General features: G+C 38.2%; 1 protein-coding gene across 2 annotated transcripts in view; it reads right to left on the reverse strand.

The window, feature by feature from the left end:
* The window catches only part of RBPJ (recombination signal binding protein for immunoglobulin kappa J region), a 116,021-nt gene that overhangs the window by 37,023 nt on the left and 58,960 nt on the right, over positions 1-20,038 (reverse strand). For both annotated transcript variants that reach the window (XM_029234651.1, XM_029234652.1), the window contains one exon: positions 5,844-5,882. In XM_029234651.1, the coding sequence (XP_029090484.1) occupies positions 5,844-5,882 (39 nt within the window). The remainder of the gene's footprint in view (positions 1-5,843; positions 5,883-20,038) is intronic.

The following is a 20,038-nucleotide window of genomic DNA, read 5'->3' on the forward strand; positions in this document are numbered from 1 at the left end:
CATTTAACATTTTCTCTTTATCACTGACTTCAAGCAATTTGATGATGATGTGGTTTAAAAAAAATGATAGTTTTTGCACTTGGGATTCACTGAGTTTCTTGGAACTGTGGTTTTATAGTTTTCACCAAATTTAGAAAATTTTCAGCCATTATGTCTTCATATATTCTTTTAGTCATACCTTCCCCTTAAATGACTCCAATTACATGTATATTGGTGTATTTGAAAATAAACCACAGCCCATTAATGATCTTTTTTTTTCCAGATATTTTCTCTGGGTGCTTCATTTTGGATAGTTTCTATTGGTATGCCTTCAAGTTTGCTAATCTCTTCTTCAACAGTGTATATCTGTGATTAATCCCACCAAGTGTATTTTTTCATTTAAATACTTCAGTTTTCATCTCTAGAATTTGCTTTTGATCTTCCCTTTTTTATCTTCCAGGTCCTCTATTTAAGTTGTTCAACCTCTCCTCTAGCTCAGGGATCTACAATTACAGCCTGCATGTCGAATGCAATCCACCGCCTATTTTAGAAATAAAGTTATACTCCAGTATACAGAAATGTCCATTGGTTTACACATTGTGTGAGGCTGCTTTTGTGCTACAACAGAGTTAAGTAGTTACAACAGAGGCTGTTTGGGTCACAAAAATACCTACCATTTTACCCTTTAACAAAAATTTTATACACTCCTGGTCTTAGCTTCTTTTTTTTTAAAACATCTTTATTGGAATATAATTGTTTTACAATGGTGTGTTAGTTTCTGCTTTATAACAAAGTGAATCAGCTATACATATACATATATCCCCATATCTCCTCTCTCTTGCGTCTCCCTCCCACCCTCCCTACCCCACCCCTCTAGGTGATCACAAAGCACCGAGCTGATCTCCCTGTGCTATGCATCTGCTTCCCACTATTTATTTTACATTTGGTAGTGTATATATGTCAATGTCACTCTCTCACTTCGTCCCAGCTTACCCTTCCCCCTCCCCATGTCCTCAAGTCCATTCTCTACGTCTGTGTCTTTATTCCTGTCCTGCCCCTAGGTTCTTCAGAACCACTTTTTCTTTTTCGATTCCATATATATGTGTTAGCATACTGTATTTGTTTTTCTCTCTCTGACTTACCTCACTCTGCATGACAGTCTCTAGGTGATCTTAGCTTCTTAAACATAAAGAAGACAAATGTAATAACTGTTTTAATGTCTTTGTCTAATTTTATCATCCGTGTCTTTTCTGGGTTGGTTTTAATTGACTGATTTTTCTTATTATGAATTATATTTTCCCTACTTCTTTTTACAACTGGTTATTTTGATTAGATGTTAAGACACAATGAATTTCATCACCTTTTTGAGTGCTGCATATTTTTTATTCCTTTAAATATTCTTGAGCTTTGTTTTAGGACACAGTTACTTAGAAAAAGTTTTATCCTTTCAACCTTGCTTTTAAGTTTTGTTAGGCGAAACCAGAGCAGCATTTAGTCTAGGCCTAATTTTGTACCACTACTGAAACAAAACCCTTCTGAGTACTCTTGTTGATGCGCTGTGAATTATGAGATTTTTTTCCACTTTGGCTATTGGGAACAGGCACAATTCATAGTATTGAGGGAGCTCTAGGAATTCTTTCCTCTAATTGTTTAGGTTGTTTTTCCTCCCAACCTTCGGTAGTCTCCTCACACCGGTGGTAATCAATACTCAGCTTAAGACTAGAGAGGACCCTCTGTAGATCTCTGGAACTCTGCATAGCTCTTTCCTCTCCAGTTCTCTGCCCTAAGAGTTCTGGCCACCTTAGCCTCCTTATAGTCCCAGCTCTACCTCCACAACTCATGGTGCTTACTAGGCTCCACCTGGATTCCCCTTCCCTACATCATGTACTGGAAACTTTCTCCAGGCACTAAGCTGAGGCAATTGTAGGGCTCACCTCATTTGTCTCCTGTCTCTCAAGGATCACTGTCCTTTCTTGCCTGCCATTCAATATCTTGAAAACCACTGTTTCATATATTTTGTCCAGGTTTTTAGTTGTTTTAGGCCGAAGAGTAATTCTAGTCCCTGTTACTCCATCTTGGCTAGAAGCAGAAGTCCTAAAAGCTACTAAAATTTTCCAAACAGGGAAAATTGCTTAAAGGGTAAATGGAAAATCATGATAAAGTAGACGGGACCTAACTATATTATTGTTTATATTTAAGGAAAGGAAAGGAAATTTTACATATGCAGGTAACTATTCATCAAAATATATTTTATCGGGGACTTCCCTGGTGATCCAATGGTAAAGAATCCACCTTCCATAGAGTCTGTCATACAGAGTGAAGTAAGTCAGAAAGAGAAAAACAAATACCCTATGCTAACACATATATATGGAATCTAAGAAAAAAAAAAAACAAAGTTCATGAAGAACCTAGGGGCAAGACGGGAATAAAGACACAGACCTACTACAGAATGGACTTGAGGATATGGGGAGGGGGAAGGGTAAGCTGTGACAAAGTGAGAGAGTGGCATGGACATATATACACTACCAAACGTAAAACAGATAGCTAGTGGGAAGCAGCCGCATAGCATAGGGAGATCAGCTCGGTGCTTTGTGATCACCTAGAGGGGTGGGATAGGGAGGGTGGGAGGGAGGGAGACGCAAGAGGGAAGAGATATGGGAACATATGTATATGTATAACTGATTCACTCTGTTATAAAGCAGAAATTAACACACCATTGTAAAGCAAAAAAAAAAGAAAAAAAAAAGAATCCACCTTCCAATGCAGGGGACATGGGTTCAATCCACATGCCGTGGGGCAACTAAGCCGACGTGCCACAACTACTGAGCTCACGCGCCTCAACCAGAGAGCCTGCGTGCCACAAACTACAGAGCCCACATGCTCTAGAACACGTGCGCCACAACTACAGAGCCCATGCGCCCTGGAGCCTGTGTGCCACAACTAGAAAAGAGAAGACCTGCACGCCACAACGAGAGAGAAGTCCGTGTGCCACAACAAAAGATCCCGCATGCCTCAACGAAGATCCTGTGTGCCACAACTAAGACCCGACACAGGGCTTCCCTGGTGGCGCAGTGGTTGAGAGTCAGCCTGCTGATGCAGGGGACAGGGGTTCGTGCCCCGGTCCGGGAAGATCCCACATGCCGCAGAGCGGCTGGGTCCGTGAGCCATGGCCGCTGAGCCTGCGCGTCCGGAGTCTGTGCTCCACAACGGGAGAGGCCACAACAGTGAGAGGCCCGCGTACCACAAAAAAAAAAAAAAAAAAAGACCCAACACAGCCTAAATGAATGAATGAATGAATAAATATTTTATCGTTAGGAGTCACTTGAACCTATTGCTGCTGGTAATGCAATTAAAATATTTATCTATTAAATTTTAAATTTCAAAATGCCTATATATGTGAATTAAGCAATTCCAGTTAGAATTTCAAGATATATAAAAATAATTGAAAATACATTTACATGGACCTGTGAGATAAGTTATATTTTCCCAGCCCACTTGATCTGAAATACACCTTAAATTTTTTTTTTTATTTTGAATTTCAGGCATACAGAAAAGTTACGAAAGCACAAACAATTCCTAGTCCCCATTTCCCCCAGACTCTCGAATGTTAATATTTTACCATATTTGTATATTATGGGTTTTTGTGGGGTTTTTTTTTGCGGTACGCGGGCCTCTCACTGTTGCGGCCTCTCACTGTTGCGGCCTCTACCGTTGCGGAGCACAGGCTCCGGACGCGCAGGCTCAGCGGCCATGGCTCACGGGCCCAGCCGCTCCGCGGCATGTGGGATCTTCCCGGACCGGGGCACGAACCCGTGTCCCCTGCATCGGCAGGCGGAATCTCAACCACTGCGCCACCAGGGAAGCCCTATATATTATGTTTTTAAAACCATTTAAGAGCACATTATAGACATAAAGTCCCTTTTTCCCAAGATACTTGTGTTTATTTCCTAAAAAGACAGTCTCTTATACAATCACAATGCAATTATCACTGGTAATAGATTTTATTCAGATGTCTCCAACTGTCCCTCTAATGTCCTTTATTGGGGGTGGGAGTATGGAGCAGTATTGAGAAACAGCTGTCCTCAGGCCAAATCAGAATAGCCTTCAGTTTGTTCGTTTTTTTAATTAATTTGAGCTGGAACAGACACACCATTCATTTCCATATTGTCTACGGCTGATTTGGGGATGCAAGAACAGAGCTGAAAAGTCAAAACAAACTCAGTGTGCCCCCAAAAGCCTAACACTTTTATTATCTGGCCTATTACAGAAAACATTTGCCAACTCCAGCTTTAGAGCACAAGAAAAATTTGTTCCTGCTCCAGGTTCAGTTGAATTTGTCATGTTTAACTTAGTTGTCATGTCTTTTTGGTCTCCTTTACTCTGGTACTCCTCAGTCTTTTTCATGATTTTGAAAATTTTGAAGAGTAGATGCTGTTTATTTGATAGAAATGTCCTTCCATCTGTGTCTGTCTGATGCTTCCTTATGCTTAGATTTAGCTTATGCATTTTTGGCAAGAACCACTACAAAAGTGATAGTATGTCCTCAGGATGCATATGATACTTAGTTGTCCATTATTAGTGATGTTAATTTAGAACGCTTAATTAAGATGGCACCTGCCAGGTTTCTTCACTGTCATGTTACTGCTTTTCACTTTATAATTAACCATACTTTGTGAAGATATGCTTAGACACTATAAAAACACTTTGTTTCTCATCAGACTTTAAACCAGTAGTTTAAGAATTCACTGATGATGTTGGCCTGAAACGATTATCACTGTAACGGTTGCCAAAATGTGCTTTCCTAGTTCCATGATTCCTTCTACACTTATTAGGTGGAATTCTTCTGTAAAGAAAAGCTATCTCCTCTCCCCCATTTATCGAATTATTTATTTAACTCAGTGTAGACTTCTAAACTGTCCTTTTATTTTATGGGTTTTAATCTATTACTATCATTATTTATTTTGATGACCAAAGTGTCCATGATTTGGCTAAAAGAAGCCTCTTCAAACTGGCTCCCTTTGTGTGTACTTCTGGCATGCCCCTGTCATTCTTTGAGTGACAGCTTTTTTAATAATAGTAATAATGTGAAAATAACCCAAATGGCTATCGGTGTGAATTAAATAAGGAGTAGTGGGAAGACAAGGAAAATCTATGGATACACTAAGGAGAACAAGGTAGAAGATCTACAGTTAACAGAACAATGGTAGAGTATGATGCCAGACTTTAAAAAGAAAAAAGACAGGTATATGTTTATACACACATACGATTTTCTTGAAAGATACTAACGACACAGGGTAGCATTAACTCTAGGACTGTAACTGTGGAACTGAATGTCTTATTTTTATTTTACAATCACTGATGGTTAGAAATTTTTAAAATCATTTTCAAGACTAACACTTTTAAATTTAACATGTGTAATTAAAATGCATACCGTAAAAAATTACATAATTAGAATATAATATTTATAGTCTCATTTAAAATGGATAATATCTTTGTTTTAAAATTCTTTTCTAAAAGCATTTAAGTATCTTTCAAGTTCCAGTTGTGATCAACAAATTGTGACTGGCTAATGAAGCTAGATATAGGAAACTATCTTTACATTGTAGCCCTTGTTATATTAACTATATAATACTCAATATTAATTCTTGAAAGATTTCATTTTTCCCTTTGAACTGTATCCTCTTACCCTGTTTTTTGAAGGGAGAAAAAGGGGAGATGTGGGGAAGGGAGGGTGGAAATACGCTTATGATCTAGATACCATTATGTGAATAACTTCTTGCAAAGAACACCTAATATAGCTTCCAAAATGACAGGATCTAACACTTTTATGAAATGTTTGGGTGAAAGACTAACATAATGCTTACCTAGTAAGTCGTTTAGGTGGAGGCCGCTCACCAAATTTTCTAGAGAAAAAATAAGAAAAAAAAATTAAATAGGCTGTATGACATGCTCCACAGTAAGCTTTTTAGGCACCATGAAGTCTCCTTTATGACTTATACTTCAACGCTACTAAAGTCCAGTGTAAAAAGAAATCCTCTAGTAAACACCTATACCCAGTTATAACAAAATACATTCTTTAAAACCACTCCTAAACAAAACAACAAACTCTAACTAGGCCTGACACATCCACTCTAAGCATGTACCATGCTGATTAGATGAGGATGACTGGTACCTTCCAGAGACACCTTGCTAAAAGACATCTAACCAAAGACCCCCCTGCCCCAGTCTCACATAATCTGGAGCACTCAAAAAAATCCTCACAGCCCAAGAGGTGGTGTAGAGCTCACAAGTGTTTACCATGTGCCAGGCACTATGTTATACATTTTTTCCCCCTTTTAATCATTATAAAATAATTCTGGAAGATACATATTGGCCCATTTTAAAGATGTAGAAAGCAAGTTGCCCAATATCACAGAGTAAATTAAGTGACAGACAGAGTTAAGATTTAAACCTAGATGTTGACTACTTAGTTTATAGCATATGGCCCTTCAAAAATAAATATGCTATATGTACTAGCATAGAAGCATTTCAGTTATTTGGGAGAGGGCAAAGAGAAAAGCATGAGCAAGGATAAGCACAATTTAGGTTGGAATTAGAAATACATACACCATGCAGGTTAAGAGAAAGACTCAGAGTGAGATTAGCTGAATTCAAATCTATGATTTGGTATTGGGTTGGCCAAAAAGTACCTTTGTTTCTTAAGTAAAAATAAAAGACACATTTTTCATTTTCACCAAGAACTTTATTGAACATATTCACTGTTTTGTTCTACTACCTTCTGCCATTTTTCAGGCAACTTCATAATTCCATTTTCCCAAAACTTTTTATCTTTTTGAGCAAAGAACTGTTCCAGGTCCTTTTACAGTCTTCCAAGGAATTGAAATTTTTTCGGTTAAGAGAATTTTGTAAAGACCAAAATAAATGGAAAACCAAAGGTGCAATGTCTGGTGAATACTCGAATGAATCAGAACTTCCCAGCCAAGCTGTAACAATTTTTGCCTGGTCATCAGAGAAATGTGCAGCCTTGCGTTATCCTGGTGGAAGATTATGCATTTTCTGTTGACTAATTCTGGACGCTTTTTGTCGAGTGTTGCTATCAGTTGGTCTAGTTGGGAGCAGTACTTGTTGGAATCAATCGTTTGGTTTTCCGGAAGGAGCTCATAACAGAGGATTCTCTTCCAACCCCACCATTACACGACATCCCCTTCTTTGGATAAAGACAGGCCTTTGGTGTGGTTGGTGGTGGTTCATTTCACTTGCCCCACGATCTCTTCCGTTCCACATTGTTGTACAGTATCCACTTTTCATCGCTTGTCATAATTTGTTTTAAAAGTGGAACGTTTTCATTACATTTCAGTAGAGAACCGCATGCGGAAATATAGTCAAGAAGGTTTTTATCGCACTATGTGGAACCCAAACATGAAAGCGATTAACATAACCAAGCTGGTACAAACTATTTTCAGGGCTTGATTCAGATATTTTGAGTATGTCTGCTGTCTCCCACGTGGTAGAACATTGATTGTACTCAGTTAAGGTCTCGATTTGATTGCTATCAACTTCAACTGGTCTACCCAACCGTGGAGCATCGTCGAGCGAGAAATCTCCAGCACAAAACTATGCAAACCACTTTTGACGTGTTCGATCAATCACAGCACCTTCTCCATACACTGCCCGAATCTTTTTTTGCATTTCAGTTGCATTTTTGCCTTTCTTGAAATAATAAAGCATAATATGCTGAAAATGTTGTTTTTCTTCCATCTTCAATATTAAAATGGCTAAACAAAAATTCATCTTTTTTTTTTTTTTTTTTTTGCGGTACGCCATCTTCTCACTGTCGTGGCCTCTCCCGTTGCGGAGCACAGGCTCCGGACGCGCAGGCTCAGTGGCCATGGCTCACGGGCCCAGCCGCTCCGTGGCATGTGGGATCTTCCCAGATCGGGGCACGAACCCGTGTCCCCTGCATCGGCAGGCGGACTCTCAACCACTGCGCCACCAGGGAAGCCCCAAAATTCACCAATTTTGATAAGTCTTTTTTTAAATGCATGCTGATATGACAGCTGTCACATACAATCTAACAAAATTGTCTCGAATGAAGTTTTAGACAACTAAGCGCTACTAGAGCCATCTTATGGACAAAACTGAACGAACCTTTTGGCCAACCCAATATTTACTTCCTGTGCAGCCCTGAAATTATTTGACTCTCTACACCTCAATTTCCTTCCTCATCTGTAAAAAGGACACAGTGGTTGTACTGACCTCAAGGAGTTGCTGAAGGGATTAAATGTGCTAATTAACATATAGAAGACACATAGAACAATGCCTGGAATACAGTAAATGACGAATAAATGTTAGTAATTATTACTGTTTTTTAGTTATAAATGGTTATGTCAAAATAACTAAAGATATTAAGTGTGATATTAATAAAGATAAGTATAAGAGGAAGAAACAAATCCCCATGTGATGACCTCCTATTTCCTCTGAAATAAGAAATGAGATCTTCTGAAAGACATGGTGGAGGCACACAGCACTTGAAGAAAAATGATCAATAGAATCTTGTTTTCTTTTTAAAGCAAGACTGCAGTTATAGTTTAAGTGACTTGTTCATAATCACAGTTATAGGTTTGTGAAGCCTAATTTGACTTAAGATTTCTCTACTATATTTGTTGTATTTTACATAATTATTAACTTTGATGACTGAAGTCTTAGAATCCCATGTACTTCCTTTTGTTGAGTAATTTAATGCTATATGACATTGTTTATGGACTCCATTTATAAACAATGGGCATCTGTGACTTTGAATATTTTGGTATTTTAGTTAACTCTAAAATATTGAAAAGTGACTTTAATTGAAATAGCACTAAAAATGAGCAAATAATCCAAGTTTCTGTCAGAAGAATTAATAACAAGTAATTCTCATTGATTTTATCCTATAGGATGTTCAATTTTAAATACAATGATTTAGTAGTAATATAAGCAAGGCTGCTGAAGACCGTAGTTTTAAAACACTGAACTATTGGCTAATCTATGATGTGAACTCCAATTATGAAGTTAAAGGTTCTACTCCTGAATCTTTTTCCACAGGAAAGATTTTCTTTTGAACCTTTGAGACTGACTAAATGTACCACTGCAGCATATCATTAAAATAAAACTGCCTCACTAGAATATTTTACAAAAACCAGTAAGTTTAAGACAATCTCTAAATTACTTCTTCACATATGTATTTAAGAGCAGTTATACTTTATAAAAGAAGCAAAGTGAGGTGTGGCCAGAATCTAACTAAGGGCTTAAAATGGTGAAAATTTTAGAGAGAGGCACAGTTAACAAATGAAATAAAACTTTTCAGTGAGAATCACGATGCCACTAACCCTTCAAACTAGCTAATAACTCCAACCATTAAGCATCCTTTGGGATCTAACACAGAATTTAACATAAGTTTATTACATGGCTAGTAAGAGATCCACTGCACTCAAAATACAAATGCAAATTTTGTTTCTTGGTGCTGTGAAATGCTTACAAAATTAGGTTAACAACTGAATGCTGATTAAAATATGTGTCTACATTCTTTTTTGGAGCTACCCATTAGATGAAGTCAACAATCATATAGCATGCTTGTGCAATATCACTCCTGCCCCAATAAAAAACATGAGCAAGAGAACTCAGCAATTTGCCTGCTAAGCCTAAACAGCATTTCAAAATGATGCAGTGTTCTGTCTAGGTGCTATCCTAAGGCTAGAAAGCTTATAAATGTTAATAAGATTCAACTGGTTCTTCAGTATATAATAAAGCATCTCCAATTGTGTGCAGTCTCAATCCTCTCTTTAATGCATATGCCATCACATTCATAACTATCCCATTAAAAACTAATGGTTGGGGCTTCCCTGGTGGCACAGTGGTTGAGAGTCCGCCTGCCGATGCAGGGGCCATGGGTTCGTGCCCCGGTCCAGGAAGATCCCACGTGCCGCGGAGCGGCTGGGCCCGTGAGCCATGGCCGCTGAGCCTGCGCGTCCGGAGCCTGTGCTCCGCAACAGGAGAGGCCACAACAGTGAGAGCCCCGCATACCGCAAAAAACAAACAAACAAAAAAAACTAACGGTTACTGCAAATATCATATGATATTGCTTATATATGGAATCTAAAATAAAAGGGTACAAATGAACTTATTTACAAAACAGAAGTAGAGTCACAGATGTAGAAAACAAACTTATGGTTACCAGGGGATAAGGGGGGAGGGATAAACTGGGAGATTGGGATTGACATATACACACTACTATATATATATAAAATAGATAACTAATAAGAACCTGCTGTATAGCACAAGGAACTCTACTCAATACTCTGTAATGGCCTACATGGGAAAAGAATTTTAAAAACAAAACCAAAAAAGAGCAGATATATGTATATGTATAACCGATTCACTCTGCTGTACACCTGAAACTAACACAACACTGTAAATCAACTATACGCCAATAAAAAATTTAAAAAAGAAAACCTAATGGTTACTGTATCTATTAGAATGGGGGAAGGATAAGAAAATGAGGTTTCCGAGAAAATTCATAAAAGTGTTTAGTAGGTTCACAATGCACAATTCTGAAGCTCACAATTGAACTAAATTCTAATTATTCAATAAAATTCATAGGTCTACGTATTTAAAACTGTCATTATACCAAGATACTATATGCACCCTATACTGATCAAGATCCATTTTCCTCTACTAATCTGATGTATTGATAGAATATACAAAACTTCAGGAATTATCTACTACAGAAAGAAGGCCCATCTTTAAACATGAGTGACTTAAGAAAATTCATAATGTATATTTACATTATGCAATCAAAATAACCAGTTTTCAGCAGAAATGACAAGTCAGCTAACAATTACTCAGAGACTGATTATGATTTAAAGATTAAGTTCTATCCCTCCCTTTTGCAGTAGGGAATGGTGAGAAAGGCCGGTACAAATTTTTTATCTTTACTTGTAATCTATTTTTTGAAATTTTATTTATTTATTTATCTTTGGCTGCTTTGGGTCTTCGTTGCTGCGTGCGGGCTTTCTCTAGTTGCGGCGAGCGGGGGCTACCCTTCATTGTGGTGTGCAGGCCTCTCATTGCAGTGGCTTCTCTTGTTGCGGAGCTCGGGCTCTAGGTGCACGGGCTTCAGTAGTTGTGACTCGTGGGCTCTAAAGCACAGGCTCAGTAGTTGTGGTGCACCGGCTTAGTTGCTCCATGGTACATGGGATTTTCTGGGGCCAGGGCTCGAACTCGTGTGCCCTGCATTGGCAGGCGGATTCTTAACCACTGATCCACCAGGGAAATCCCTTGTAATCTATTTTTAAAACAAGATATCTATTGACGTGTTGACAACTGAAAACCAGAAATAAATTGGATCAACCAAGTTTAGGTCACTCTTCCGTAAAACACTTTCATAATAGGTGCACAGTATATTTAACAATGCAAAAACAAAAAAATCTAAATCCTTAAGTACCCTAGGAACACCTTTGATTTTATGAAGTATTGACTTAATTCCTCATTGTAACAAAGAATCACTGTTATCCAATTTCTCTTTTTGATATTATAGGTTGTCAACATCTCATTTGCATGAGTAGGTTTCTCAAATTTTTTGCACACTATATAAAGCATAGTTTTGATTAAATGTGATCATCAACCCTGTTATATATTTAAAAGAAAAAAGTTGTAATTCTGGACTTTTTTTAAGTAACAAGCAAAGGTTAGCTTATATAAAGGTGATTACACCCTTTTCTTCTTCTATTATGTATGCTTCTCCCTCACATTGGGATTGGTGAACAAAACACAAAAACCTATGTGCTGGATTTCCCTGGTGGTGCAGTGGTTAAGAATCCGCCTGCCAACGCAGGGGACATGGGTTCCAGCCCTGGTCAGGGAAGATCCCATATGCTGCGGAGCAACTAAGCCCGTGTGCCACAACTACTGAGCCTGTGCTCTAGAGTCCGCGAGCCACAACTACTGAGCCCACGTGCCACAACTACTGAAGTCCACGTGCCTAGAGCCTGTGCTCCGCAACAAGAGAAGCCACCACAACAAGAAGCCCGCACGCCACAACGAAGAGTAGTCCCCGCTCACCACAACTAGAGAAAGGTCGTGCACAGCAACAAAGACGCAATGCAGCCAAACATAAATAGGAAAAAAAAAAAAAATCTATGTGCCATCATTAGTAATGTTCATATAATACTATGGCTCAAGAAAACTTACACTGCCCAAAGTATCTATGTTGTAAGTATAATTTTAGGCTAGCAAACTCATTTTACTTTAATTTCACTAGCTTTCCCTTTCTAAGATAACAATGATCTTTTATTCAAAATACAAAGAGCTAGGGAAAATATTATTATAGCTAAATCTATTTTCATATACCTGGCAGTGTGAGGATTTTTTTAATTTTGCCATCAATCACTAAACATAGCACTTCTTACCTATAAATAGTATTAAGATTCCCACATATCCTCCAATCCATTTGAATTTTCAAATAAGTAAAAAACCTGCATACACTTTACACACTTCTTTCACTTCTTTTTTGCTCATGGTGGAGATGTAATATTGTTTTCCCCACAACAGATACATTTCCTTCTATATTAACCAATCTGTTAAGGAAGTATATGACTACAAATGTATTGAGGACAAACATGATAATATCAAAACTTCACCATCTTAACACCTTTTCTAGCTAACAGATGATTCACGTGAGAAAAACCAAGTCAAAAATCAAAAGGCAGGGGCTTCCCTGGTGGCGCAGTGGTTGAGAGTCCACCTCCCGATGCAGGGGACACGGGTTCGTGCCCCGGTCCGGGAAGATGCCACATGCCACGGAGCGGCTGGGCCCGTGAGCCAAGGCTACTGAGCCTGCGCGTCCGGAGCCTGTGCTCCGCAACGGGAGAGGCCACAACAGTGAGAGGCCTGCGTACCACAAAAAAAAAAAAAAAAAAATCAAAAGGCGGGTATGGAAGGATAAGAAACAACTTTTTTGAATACAGAACAACTTAGTAATTACACTGCTAGAATACTGTCTAGTAACAATATTAGAACTTCCAAGTTTAAAAACATAGAGCTGGATGGAAAAGCAAGCTCAAGTAATGTGGGAAAAACACCTTTTCTAGCTAACAGATGCTTCACACGAGAAAAACCAAGTCAAAAAGCAAAAGGCGGGTGTGGAAGGATAAGAAAAAACTTTTTTGAATATAGAACAACATAGTAATTACACTGCTAGACTACTGTCTAGTAACGATATTAGAACTTCCGAGTTTAAAAACATAGAACTAGATGGAAAAGCAAGCTCAAGTAGTGTGGGAAACTATTCTGCCCTTGGGTGTAGAACTAAAAGTAATTTCCTCTATTTTTTTGTATTTCACAAATTTTTTGCTTCATGCAGAAACGATATTACAATAAATTAACTCAAGACACACTGGTGGTATTCGCAGGAAAAATGTAGAAAAGAAAGCATGAACAATTCAAACTCATAATTAAGCCAAACTCTGCACCAAATCTGCTGTAAACAGTATACAGTTCAAAAAAGTACTAGAATTCTTGAAACATGATTCAAGATACTGAAATTAAACAACATTTGATGGGAAAATTAGGAAACCTGATTCATATACTCAAGAATCCATACCTGATCATTCCACCAGGAGAAAGAAACAAATAGGTGATATACACTATCACCATAGTCTATGCTAAAATATAATACGAAAAACAAAGCAAGTGGTACTAGGAAGCTGTTTAGTAATTTACTCACAAAAATAGAAGATGCTAGTTAGAAAGGACTACACATAACATACCGTCTTTGTCTCTAGATTCATTCATTCACCTAGCATGTACAAAATATAGGTACTTGGTATACATCAGTGAACAAAAGAAACACAAAATCCATGTCCTTATGGAACTTACATGCTACTAAGACAAATGGACAATGGCATATGTTCAAAGATATTATCTATATAGTTTATAAAAACAAAAATGTAAGAAACAACTTAAATATTGTACTTATTGAATATGATTTAAAAGATTAATATTTGACTAATCTAAAAAATATATTTAAAGTAAATATGTAACTTATTTTTACTTCTAAAAGCTTATTCATTCTATACCTATGGCAGAAAACAGCCTACGTATTAAGTCACATAACTTTGAGCAAGACATGTCACCCTTTGTCGCATTTCAACTTCTAGCTTTGAAACTACTCTTACTTTAAGAACCATATTTAATGGCAATAATGCTCAAAACCTATCAGGGTGTAATTAGTGGTCTTGGATACTGTAACAAAGACAATCAAGGCAGGAGACTGGATACTGTAACAAAGACAATCAAGGCATGATGTAGTCTCCGAAACCATCACATTTATTAAGCATGTTTCTATTAGAACAAGTATCCTATGGGGCAGACTTCAAAGACATGCCACACTTGCAGTTGACCCCATCAGGTGGAGAACATGCTCCCCTTCTTACTAGTATACTGGGTAGAGAACATTTGAAAAGCACTGCTTCCTTAATTTTTAAAGTCCCTTTATCCTACCTTTTCTTTTTCAATTAAAACCACAACAACAACAAACTTAACAGTCTGTCAGCAGTTTGTGTAAAGAATCAGGAAGAGTGGAAAGATACAAAGAATGAGTGACTGGGACCATCATTTCCAGCTATTCTCAGCATCGGGCTTTTTAGGTATCTCCAGTATTATTATTACCAGGTTAGGGTAAAGATGTCTTTTCTAAAATCCATACCTGAGGAGGGATTTCCCCCAATTAAATCTGCAACAGCCATAAGCCTCACCACCCAGTTAGCACAACTGAGTTATGAGAACACTGGCATCCATTAACATCACATATAAAGATCTTATATGAAAAGTACATGTCTTAAAACCTATGGCTCAACAAGAGGGAGCAATGAGACACTGAGCAAAGTACTCCAATTTCATGTCAAGAGACTGAATAGGACAAATTGACATCAAATGCCTCCTAACGTGATGCATAAGAGCACAATATCACTTCTGTGATACCACTGACAAAAAAAAACACAGAACTTGAATCTAAACATGAGGAAACATGACATACCTAAATTGTGGAATAGTCAACAAAATAAGTAGACTATACTTTTCAGAGCATCAAGGTTGTGAAAAACAAGCAAAAAACTGAGAAACTGGCCCAGATTAGAAGGGACTAAAGATACATGATCACTGAATACAACAGACTACCCAGAATTTACTCTGCTATAAAAGGACATTATTTAGACAAGTAACAAAATCTGCATAAAACAGTAGATTAGAAAATAGGATATCAATTTTAATTTCTGGTTTTGACAGCTGTACAGGGGTTCAATAAGAGAATGTCCTTATTTTTTAGAAACACTGTAGTGTTTAGGGAGAAAAGGACATGATGCCTAATTACCTTCAAAGGGTTCAGGGAAAATAAGTATATATGTGTATGCGTGTGTGTGTGTGTGCGCGTGCATGTGTAGATACACAGAAGGATAATGCAAATGTGGTAAAATGTTAATGAATGACGTATCTGGCTGAACTTCTTTGTAATATTCTTGCAATTCTCCTGTAAACTGAAATTATATCAAAACAAAAAAGGCCACAATCAGAGAAGCACTAATCTGATCAAGTTGCTGGCCTGACCCTAATTGCCACAGAACCTGGTGGTGACAAACCTATCAAAAAACATTCAATGAAGGTGACACATAAGACACTCTATGGCCAGCTTCCTGGCATAGCTCTTATGTTCTTACGACAATCATTTAAGAATTGTTAGGACTTCCCTGGTGGTGCAGTGGTTAAGAGTCCGCCTGCCCATGCAGGGGATACGGGTTCGATCCCTGGTCTGGGAAGATCCCACATGCCGCGGAGCAACTAAGGCCGTGCACCACAACTACTGAGCCCACGTGCCAGCCACAACTACTGAAGCCCACGCGCCTAGAGCCTGTGCTCCGCAACAAGAGAAACCACCACAATAAGAAGCCCGCGCACTGCAAGGAAGAGTAGCCCCTGCTCACTGTAACTAGAAGAAGCCCACGTGCAGCAACAAAGACCCAACGCAGCCAAAAATAAATAAATAAGTAAATTTATATTAAAAAAAAAAGAATCGTTGCTGTAGGTTTAAAGTTTGATAATACCCGTCGTTGACGTACTAGTAGAGAAACAGGAATTCTCATGCACTGATGGGAGTTTAAATTTGTAAAATCTTTTTGGAAGACATTTGGCAGTGTCTATTATAATTCAAGATGTGCAATTCCTTGAATTCCTAGCCATTTCTATTCTGGAAATTTATTATATAGGTATACATAAACTGTGACTATGCAAAAATTTGTATACGAAGATATTCAATAAAACATCATTTGGGGCTGCCCTGGTGGCGCAGTGGTTAAGAATCCGCCTGCCAATGCAGAGGACACGGGGTTCGAGCCCTGGTCTGGGAAGATCCCACATGCTGCGGAGCAAATAAGCCCATGCGCCACAACTACTGAGCCTGCACTCTAGAGCCCGCGAGCCACAACTACTGAGCCCGCATGCCGCAACGACTGAAGTCCGCGTTCCTAGAGCCCGTGCTCCTCAACAAGAGAAGCCACCGCAAGGAGAAGCCCCTGCACCGCAACAAAGAGTAGCCCCGACTCACCGCAACTAGAGAAAGCCTGTGTGCAGCAATGAAGACCCAAAGCAGCCAATTTATTTTTAAAAAGCATCATTTCTATTAACAAAAAAATTTTTAAGTCCATGTGTACAATTAGGAATAGACTGCTGGTTACACATAGCACCTCCCAGTCGTGCCCGCCCCCCACACACACACAAGGAGAGAAAAAAGAGAGAAAGAAAAGGGGAAAAAAAGCTATCCAATTAGTAGCATTGATCTTTTTCTTCCCCCCCCACCCCACCCCACCCCTGGCCATGCTGTGCGGCATGCGGGATCTTAGTTCCCCGACCAAGGATCGAACCTGTGCACCCTGCAGTGGAAGCAAGGAGTCCTTACCACTGGACCACCAGGGAATTCCGAGTAACATTAATTTTGAATGAGGAAATGAGATCTACATTTTCATCCCCTTTCCCCAAGTGCATATATAAAACAACACACAAATACATACACCCCGCTACGCCCAGTATTAGTGATAATGGTGGGCAGCAGCAAAAATTCCATTTTGCTCTAGAATGTATTATACAATTTGACAGATGTTTTATTCATTACTAATTAAGTTTGGCTTAGGTAAACAGCAAAATAAAATTTCAGTATCTAGACATCAGTTAAAGCCACTCATACACCAAGTCTAGAATACAGGTGGCTTAAAATAGAAACAGAGAAAAACATGTAAGTTAAAAATTTACCCCCATGGGGACATATGTATATGTATAACTGATTCACTTTGTTATAAAGCAGAAACTAACACACCATTGTAAAGCTATTATACTCCAATAAAGATGTTAAAAAAAAAATGTACCCCCAAAATGGTCTCAGTAAGCAAATTTCACTAGGGGAAACATTTTAGAAAAAAGTATTCCAGACCCAAATAAAGAACACACCTTTATGGAAAACATACTTCCAAAAAAGGAAAACATAATGCAACATAAAGAATTTTAAAGAGGTTCCAATCTTAACCGTCTGTTTAATTTTTGCTAAGAACTTCTTCAGACACCTCACTTGATCTTATGCACTGCCTTTTAAGACAGTGTTTAAGAGGTGAAAAGTGTCATCTGATGAGAGCACACACACAGTTTGTCACCAATGCAAGTCATGGGAGAGGCAGCCACATATTGCGGTAAGGGCATGGACTCAGGAGCTAGATTGCTTAAGCTCACATTCCACCTTTAAAGCAAACTAGTGGAAGTTACTTAAACTCTGTGTCTCATTTTTCTCAACTGAAAACACAGATGAAAGTATGTCCATGTAGGATTCTTGCAAGAATTTTAAAAGTTCGTAAGTGTACAGCACCAAAAAGAGTTCTAGGCCCTGAGTAAGCACTAGACAAAACACCACTACTGCTTCAAGAGTGGATTACTGACTATTTGCCCTAACAAATATGGACAAAACACCACTACTGCTTCAAGAGTGGATTACTGAATATTTACCCTAAGAAACATGGTAAAACTGAAATAGGCCCTTCAAAACAAATACATATTTATATTGCTTTAAAATATATATAATCATACATCTCACAAAGAGATTAATATCCAGAATACGTAAAGAACTATAACTCAACAACAAAACATCTGATTTACAAATAGGCAAAGGACTTGAAGAGATAAGAAGATATGTATCTCCAAGAAGATATACAAATAGCCTATAAGCACATAAAAGAAGCTCAACGTTACTAATCATTAGGGAAATGCAAATCAAAACCGTAATGATACCACTTCACACCCATCAGGATGCCTATTATCAAAAAAAAACAAAAAATAACAAGTGTTGGTGAGGATGTGGGAAAATCTGAACCCTTGTATGTTACTGGTGGAAATATAAAATGGTGCAGCCACTGTGGAAAACAGTATGGCAATACCTCCAAAATTAAATGTACAATTACTACATGATCTACCAATTCCACTTCTGGGTATATACCCAAAAGAAGTAAAAGCAGAATTTCAAATAGATACTTGTACACCAATGTTCAGAGCAGCATTATTCACAATAGGCAAAAGGTGGAAATAACCCAAATGTCCAGCGATGGATGGACAGATGTGGTATACACGTAAAATTAAATATTATTCCACCTTAAAAAAAATTCTGACATATGCTACGTACAATATGGATGAACCTTGAATACATTGTGCTAAATAAAATAAGACACACACAAAAGGACAAATATCCTATGATTCCACTTATATGAGGGACCTAGAGTATTCAAATTCAGTAGAATGGTGGTTGCCACGGACTGATGCCAGGGGTGAGGGTAAGGGAGCATGGAGAGTTATTGTCTAATGGGTACAGTTTGGGACGATAAAAAAGTTTTGGAGATGGATGGTGATGGTGGTTGTGCAATAATATGAATGTACTTAATGCAACTGAACTGCACACTTAAAAATGTTTAAAATGGTAAATTTTATGTTTTATATATATTCTACCACTCAAGTAGTACATTTAGTTTTGCTTAAACTATGGCTTAGTGAGGGATAATAGCTCAGCTTTGAGGGGTATCCTATGTTACTGCCTGGTTAGGTGGCGGCAGCTGTCCAGTAACTTAGAAAAAAACAAACAAGTGGGTGCCACAACAAACAAAAGAAAACCATGAGGAGTATATGTACATATATAAAAATGGTTCCTACTACCATCAAGGCAAAGATACAAAAGGAAAGAGAGAAATCTGTCCTAGAATCTACACCTCCCAAGGTAGCACAGCCCAGAAAGCATGCAAACAATCCATCGAAGACTGTTTGGGGCTGAACATCTCCCATGGAAAATGCCAAGTGATCATGGAAAGCAGCTTGTACATGAGATGAAATCACATAGTTTTTGCCATTGCACTCCCCCCATTACTTCTCACCCCCACCTCAAATTATAAGCAGTGAAGATCTTTTTTCTCCACAAAACTTCTGCCAAAGATGTTAAGGGTGTCAGTTCTCTGACGTCATTTGAAAATTCTTTGCAGGAAGAAAGAAATCTGGTATTAATCAGAAGTTATTAATTTTCTCTCATCTTTTGAAATGCTCTTTCCAATCCTAGTGAGACTTTTAAAAAAAAGGAAGAAAAAAAAAGCCAATACAAGTAAATGGGGCTTTTTCCCCCCTTATCCCCTTACCTAAAATGAAATTTAGAAAGCCATAGATAATAACTATCTATAATAGGATTTCTTCACCTGTTCTCCTTGGGTCCTATTCTTGAAAAGGTATGCAACATTTAGTGTGTAGTTCATTTATCTAGGAAGGGATCCAGTTACCTATATGCTAACCACTGTTCAGGACAGGTGTTTGGCACTGAGAGATCAGATCCCCAAGAAGTGACCATCAATGGTTTCTGGTAGGGAAGCTTGACTATAGCAGAAAGGGCCAAAGAGATTTTTAGTGGGGAAGCATATGAGGAAGACGAATTAAGTTACATTTCAGGAGACCTCTCAAAGTAAGT

The sequence above is a fragment of the Monodon monoceros genome, unplaced genomic scaffold, assembly GCF_005190385.1.
Source record: "Monodon monoceros isolate NGI ecotype Baffin Bay Population unplaced genomic scaffold, NGI_Narwhal_1 Super_Scaffold_20, whole genome shotgun sequence".
Lineage (NCBI taxonomy): Eukaryota > Metazoa > Chordata > Mammalia > Artiodactyla > Monodontidae > Monodon > Monodon monoceros.